General features: G+C 43.2%; 1 protein-coding gene across 1 annotated transcript; it reads left to right on the forward strand.

Annotated features, from left to right (window-relative positions):
* Positions 1–3,614: 3,614 nt before the first annotated feature.
* On the forward strand, positions 3,615–6,152 carry LOC149491599 (ATP synthase subunit C family protein). The gene has a single exon (XM_089717193.1). The coding sequence runs from the start codon at positions 3,764–3,766 to the stop codon at positions 3,986–3,988; it is 225 nt and encodes a 74-aa protein (XP_089573319.1). The 5' UTR covers positions 3,615–3,763; the 3' UTR covers positions 3,989–6,152.
* The last annotated feature ends 1,444 nt before the right edge of the window (positions 6,153–7,596 follow it).

Consider the following 7,596-nt stretch of genomic DNA (forward strand, 5'->3'; position numbering starts at 1 on the left):
TTGTTCGTTTTGCACCACGGGAGTATTGGCGTTGATGAATGGAAAACCTTAGAAAGGGAAAGGGAATAGGAAGTCGATTCGTGTAACCTCTTTTTCCACTCTCAATGCTTGGCTTACGGCCAGGTTTAGAGCAGCAGACAAAGGGAAAGATTTCCAGTCAAGGACGCTACGCCCCAAGATCTGTTCATTCCTCTTCTTCTTCCTATCCGAATTTCTTCTATTCCTCTTCCTATCCTATTCTTTGGAAAGAAGGATTTCCACTGCCCGAAACCATAAACAATGGCTACGCACCTAAGAATTGACTTGTAAGCAGTTTCTCCCGCAAAAGCGGTTGTAGCTATTCATTTCGCTCCTCCCAGTTCTAAATGGGATGAGAAATTCACTAGCACGCTCCCATCTCTAAGTATTCTTTTATACTGAATTCAAGCGTATTTCTGCTTCAATTGCCTGCTCCGGTTCAACAATTTCCCCTGCTCCGGGCGAACCCCATGTAGTTGAACCGGTGGGAAGACCTATTACCGGAGAAAGGGGCGAAGCTACCCGCTTCAGATCTTGTTCATTTCGCATTTATTAATCGAGAAAATGGCGCTAAAGCTATTTATGCTGCTCCCGTTAAAGCTCTTGTAGTGGCTCCTGCCAAAGAAAGAGTTTCAGCCCGGTGTGAGATGGCTCTTTGAGACCTTTCCCCATTAGGGCTTAGAGTGAACCGATGCGAATGCTTTTCTCAGGGGAAGAAATGCATAACTTCCTTTTCCAGCGAGGTGGGCCGGGCGAACTGCTTTGTCCCTAATTAAGAAAAGGGGATTGGAGGTGGGGAAGAGCAGACATTGGTTGGTGTGGCGAAGGCCATTGAAATCGTGCCAGTTTGACTTTCTACTAGCTGTCAAAGAGAGCAATGATGCTGCGCACCTTTCCTAGAAGTCAATTCCAATCTCCCAACTTCCTTGTCTCAGGGGATGCAGCTACGACAAGGGAATAAGGCAGCGTTAAAAAGCACGAATCACACGCTAGTTCTTTCTCCCCAGAGGTCGAGAAAAAGCTGTAAAACAAGAGTAAACGGATCCCGAGAAGGTGATTACATATGACGGCACCAGCGATAAATGGCCTAAAAAGTGGCTTGTGATTGATTCTCACAAGCAGGCTTCTCAAAGGCATGCACACAATCAAGAGATCTAATCTAAGGCAAGAGACGATCGGAAAGGTTCAAATCCGGACAGGTACGAGTCCAGCAAAAGCGGGATCGTAACTTCGAAGAGCTAGCATTTCTCTAACTTCAATGGAAAGCGAATGCCCTTCGCTTGAAGCTATCATCAAAGTCTGATTCCCCTTTCTTTAAGAAAGAAGCCCCACTCTCTAAGGGAGCCACTTCCTTTACCTTTAGGAGTAGTAAAGGAGAGCTTGTTGACCAACGTAAAGCATGGGAGTCTTTGTTTGGGCGTAAAAGTGCTTCTCTAAGATATTTCGAGTTGGATGAAAAGAGCGGAAGCCTCTCTTAAGGTTCGAAAGGCTTGACGCATGGAAAGGTAAGTTTCGAATGACGTATGGAAAGGTAAGGTTCGAAAGGCTTGACGCATGGAAAGGAGATGCGCGTGGAAGCTTGGGGACTGTGAGACTTATCCCAGGCCTGGACCTAGAATAGACCAGTTACATCCTTCTATAGATATAGTTAGTGTGCCGGGAGGGTAAAGGAAAGAAAGGCTACTAGCTTACCACTGTTGGTAATCGATCTCTTGGTAATCGATCTAAATGCATTTTTTGCTTAAAAAAATCTATCTTTGTAAGCCTCTCCTTTACAGTTCCTCTCCTTTCAGTCGAGTGCTTTACAGACCTTAAAGGGGTTTAGCCATCAGGTATCCCGAACTAAGATAAACCGCTTTAAAAAGGGCATCTGATGAGGCGACCTACGCTGTCTTACTCTGGAAAGCTCATCTCGGCCTGCATTAAGCAAAGCAAATAGGCTTAGTCAGACATAAGGTATCGTAAGTAAGAAGAAAGTAAGAAGAAGGGCGATGGTCTTCCAAGAAGCTGAGAGGGCGGAAGAGCACGAAGCGAGAATCTGACTTTCGATTGACGATGCTCTCGAATAAGTAAAGTAAGTGTGGAACCGAATAAGTAATTTTTCCACACGTCACAAGTGTAAGCGAGGTTATCCATTCTTCATAAGAGTGGAGTGTCTAATCATTCGTTCTAGTCAGGTATCCTTTTCTTGAATTTTTTTTCGGTATGCCGCTCCGCGAGCAAGGAGCGAGAGAACCAAGTGGGCTGTGGTGATGTCAGAATTTGCACCTATTTCTATCTATTTAGTGATCAGTCTGCTAGTTTCTTTGATCCTACTCGGTCTTCCTTTTCCATTTGCTTCACAACGTCTTAGCCCCCAAATAAAATTTTTCTCAGGGATTTTTTTCACCTGGGGGGTACTTGGAAGCATTGTTGCGCTTCCATCCTTTTTTCCAGAAAGCTTTCCAGTAATCGCGAACGTTCCTATGAACATAGGTGGCGCATGCGCCATCTTTTTCCTCTTTTTGGCCGACAACCACTTTTCACGGCTCATGACCCTACACGGGTTTTTTATTAGCACCTTATTTCTTTTTCTCAAATATCATATACATGACGTGGATGTAGCAATTATATTTATAATTACTTTCTCCACTTCTTTTTTTTTATCTTTTGGGTTTCGGTCTCCAAATGAAGAGACCAAAGAATCCTTGGAATTCACTTTTATCATTCTCGTCACAAGTCGCTTTTTCGTAGCGCCAGAACTGATTCCGTGGGAGCTCGGTTTAGTTATTCAACTTTTTTTGCTTTTTATGTTAGATTTTGAAGCTCTCCAAGAGAAGAGGAGAGTCTTCTTCGCTTTACTGTTACTATTAATGGGTTCTTGTTCATTTTGTTTCTATGGATCGCCAGGGGTTCTCCGGGGGATGAATCCTTTTATTATTTTTCTTTTAGGATCCGCAGCTGCGGGCGCAATAAAGTTTTTGTGCACTACAGAGGGGGGGCAAACCCTTGGCGTTTTCCTGTACCTTCTCTCAAATATAGCTTTGGGATTCCTTCTAAAGGAAGAAGGGAAGACCTTTCCCGAAGTAACAATCATCTTCATTGGTATAACCCTCATCTTCATTTTATTACTATATCTGATAAGCCTGATTAAAGGCGAATCGCTGTCAAAAGTGCTTTCCGAGGCAAAAATCATGTTGCTCAAGCCTTTTTTTCCCTTGTTGTTTTTTCTCAACCACGCGTTTTTGTCCCATTCTGGTCTAGATCTTGATCCTTGGATTTCTAGCATGACTATCCAAATGGGTAGTCTACTTTTTATAATCTTCATCCTAAAGAAGGAAAAAAAGGATTGATAGCTATGAAACAAGTCTGCGGTAGTTCAAAACTGGAATTGGCACAATATCGCGAAGTGGCCGCCCTTGCTCAATTTGGCTCAGACCTTGATGCTGCGACTCAGGCATTACTCAATAGAGGCGCAAGGCTTACAGAAGTACCGAAACAACCACAATATGCACCACTTCCAATTGAAAAACAAATTCTAGTCATTTATGCAGCTGTCAATGGATTCTGTGATCGAATGCCACTAGACAAAATTTCTCAATATGAGAGAGCCATTCCAAGTAGTATAAAACCAGAATTACTACAAAAACTTTTAGAAAAAGATGGCTTAACTAACGAAAGAAAGATAGAACCAGATGCATTCTTAAAAGAAAGCGCTTTTCGATGCAAGGAATAATTTTTCGTGACTTTCATTCTTTTTTTTCCGATGTTAGAAGGTGCTAAATTAATCGGTGCGGGAGCAGCTACAATCGCTTTGGCGGGAGCAGCTGTCGGGATTGGTTCTGTCTTCAGTTCTTTGATACATTCCGTGGCTAGAAATCCATCCTTAGCTAAACAATTATTTGGTTATGCAATTTTGGGATTTGCTCTAACCGAAGCTATTGCATTGTTTGCCTTAATGATGGCCTTTTTGATCTTGTTCGTCTTCTAATTAATTTTTTTTTCTGGGAAAGTGCTAGGTATTCGTTTTTCAACTGGAAAAGTGCTAGGGCAAAATATCTCACCGAAAGGTGGGAGGGGGTGCCTAATGCGGTTCCACTCTACCCTGACAGTAGAGTAGAGTAGGAAACCCCCCTCACGATCTACTAAAGGGAAAGTAGCTTGATATTGGTTCGAATCCAATTCGTGAGCACATGGGTAATGAAGCAAGGCCATGAGCACTAACGCTCAGAAAGTTTCCAACTGACTAAAGACAGAATCCTGAGCGAGCCGAGCTGTCAGACTCTACAGTCCTGCCGTTATGAAGGACTAGAGGAAAGAAAGTGAGGCCTTTTGCTCCTTCCCTTTCACTGCATAGCCGCGCTAGCAGGTAGTCTGAGCCCTATGTCCCAGGCATCTAAGGAGCTCGCGTGGTTCACCGCCTAAGTACAGTAATGTAAGTACATCCTTCTTTTTTACTCTTCTTTGAATGAGCGAGTAGATCCTTACTTCCGTAGCCCCAGACTCCTAAAAAGTTACGCCATATTCCGGACGATTTGATCTACCTGGTAAGCTATAGCAGAGCACAAAGCTAAGATGAAGTCTTAACCCCTGAAGGAAGGAAGGATCATCAAAGCGCACGCTTACTTAAAGCCTCGCCAGCCCTTTTTGAGTTCAGCTCACCAACTAGTTTTAGATTCGAATCATAGCCATGCCATGGCAGGAAGGTCTCAAAGGAAGAAATCAGTAACGGTTAGTGAATCCTTAGCGCCCGTTTCGGCAAGTATGGCTAGTACGATAGCGACATTGGGTACAGCAGTAAGGGATGTCAACCGGGATATAAATCAAAGAAGAAGGTGCGTCGCGTCCAATCCCATCGGTCGTAGTAAGAAAAAGTCTTCAAGTTCAGAGAATCAATACTGGCTTTCCTTTCGAGCAGACTAAGAAGAAGAAGAAGCCCCTGTTCCTCATCATGCCCCATACAAAAACATTGCTATAGGAGTATAATTCCAACGGAGGACAACTAAAAGCTACCTATATGATGCCTACACCTCTCCGTTCCGTTTGGTCTTCTTGAGGTTGAAGTTGAGGTATAGAGCAAACTTATTTCTTTGAAGACTTGACTGCTACCTTAGCCAACAGATGGAACTACACAGACAGATTGAACGACTGGAAAGACCGGCTTCCCTGCGAGTTAAAAAATCACTCAGAAAGCAATACACCTCATCCCTCAGCCCTTAGTCTTCTTCTAAATTCTAAAAGCAAGGGGGCCTAGCCTTTTTCCACTACCAAAAATACGCCAATGCTAAATACACAAGGAGAAAAACACATATCCACATAGATACATATTTTATGACGAAATTCAAAATTTCCACGCTGGAAGACTGATAACTAGGGGAGGTAAGCGAAAGCTTGGCTCGAAGAGGAAAGCGCGTCATGGATTATGAAACGGGCAGGATAGGGATTTTCCGGATTAAAGGAATTGACCAGGATACACTCGGCAATGAGACCACTTCCAACACAGAGATTGGACCGCTAGACGGGGGATGATAAATATCTATACCAATTCTTAAAAGCTTGAACAGCTTGCAAGCTCCCCTCAGTGAACACCATAAGATCATCAGCAAAGCATAGGTGGGTGAGGTGGATCTTATCACATTTTGGGTGGTATGGAAGGAGCCCTTCAACAGCTGCCTTATTAAGTTAAGCATTTGTGACAACACTTCCATGACAATCACAAAGAGATAAGGTGAGAAAGGATCTCCTTGCCTGAGACCTCTCTTGCAAGAAAAAGACCCTTCTAAACTAAACCTCCATTTATAGCAACTTCAAGCATAGGACTAGTGATGCCGCATTGAATCCATTGCACAAACTTCTCAGGGAACTTCATAGCATGCAACACCTCCATTAGAAATCTCCAATTAACTGAAAAAAAAAGTTTTCATAATGTTGGGCCTTCTTTATCAAAGCATCGGGATAGGGATAGATCTTTCTTTCTTTTCTTTTCAAGCCATGCCTGCGAGAAATGGGCCCACTAAAAGAGGCTAGACAATAGCAGAAATTGAGAATGCTTTGAACTCTAACTAAGTGGAATAAGAAGAATTCGGCCGATTGCTTCTTTACTCAGGCAAGGTTAGAGATAAAGAGTAGAATAGAAATAAGGGATAGACTTCTCATCCTGAAGCAAGACGCGATGCGATACAGTAAAAAGAAAGTTTTTTTTAAGGAAAAAGATCGGGCAAGTAGCGAGTTTTCGCTATCCCGAATGCTTTGTGTGCTTGGTTGTTGACCAACAGAAAGCAATGAGAGTTGAAGAGAAAGATGCCAATGTGGACGATAGAGAGAAAAAATATCATTAAAAAAGCCACTTCCTACCTCTCCAACTCAGTCGAGCACTTGAAGACCTCTCGTTATCACTCGAGCTACTTCGTACCTCTCCCGTTACTGAAAGTTCATCTTTTTCTTTCAACCAGTGACTTTCCATTTTCATTATCTGCTGTAAGCTAGGTGGTACGGCTGGACGCTACGTAAAGTCGAAGAGCAGGGCGGGTTATTAAAGCAACACGCAGAAAGTGGTGCGAGTTCGCTCCGCGCACCTTTGGTACTTCAGTAGGGCGACCGACCCTTATTTATTAATTGAATTGAATTCTTCCATAGTAGTTTCACAAACAAGCCCACTCATAGCTTCTATAGTTGCCCTTCAAGCTACTGAAGGAGGTTTAGGAGGGCCGAAAGCCTTGTTGAGTTGATTCATGAATTCCCGTTTTCAAGGCTTCCATCGTTTTTTCTTGATAGGCAGGCTTGCTTGATAGCGAAGAGGAAGTCATCCGCATATTGAGCATATCGCACGTGCGAACCATAAGCGGTTTTTACTTCACAGTCTAGTTGATGAATATCTTCGAGACAAAGAGCTTCCCATCCTCGGCCACCAGCTCTCGTCATGGCATTTTCACTTATTCTTTTCATGGTCGTCAAATAAAATAGAAGAAAGAGGTCTTTAAATGATTTCACTGATTTTGTTCATGCAGCAGATGGATGGAGAGATCAAACTGTCAGCTGTGACATTAGGGTTTTCTCCTTGTTGGGGGAGAACAGCCAGTCAGAAGGTAGAGCCTTTAGGGTATATCTTTTGATTGAATCCGTGATAACTGATGTCTACATCGGGAAGGGGCTTTTCTTTCCCTTTCATCATTTCACTACTAAGCAAAATAGGCCAACTACTGTCAATGAAGTACGGTACGTGCCGCACCATTGACGACTGGTGAAAGCTTAATCTCTTCTCTAGTTGTACCAACGAGGAGATTCAATCTCAACTACGCTAAATAAAATCGAATCGAAGTTCTAATGCCCTTACTAAATGGTTTTGGAGAACATCCTCTTATCGTGATTGATTGGTCACTTGAAATCAAATCTGACTGAAGACGTCTCTCTGTCGATTCGTACGCGCACAGAAAGCAATCTCGTACAGGTGAATAAGAAAGCGATACAACTCCTTCCATGTGGCTATCGGTAGACCATTGTGTAGGATGTCGCCCGCTTTGACTCTTTACTCTCATACGGCAAGGAAGACCTCTACTATTTGCCGATACCGAGCTGAGTGAATGAGCACATGAAGGAATG

The sequence above is a fragment of the Jatropha curcas genome, unplaced genomic scaffold, assembly GCF_041381405.1.
Source record: "Jatropha curcas cultivar XTBG-Jc1 unplaced genomic scaffold, XTBG_Jcur_1.0 HiC_scaffold_1138_pilon, whole genome shotgun sequence".
NCBI lineage: Eukaryota > Viridiplantae > Streptophyta > Magnoliopsida > Malpighiales > Euphorbiaceae > Jatropha > Jatropha curcas.

Bases quoted from the DNA above. Each gene is read 5' to 3' on its own strand.
- LOC149491599 (XM_089717193.1), top strand. From the start codon at position 3,764: ATGTTAGAAGGTGCTAAATTAATCGGTGCGGGAGCAGCTACAATCGCT.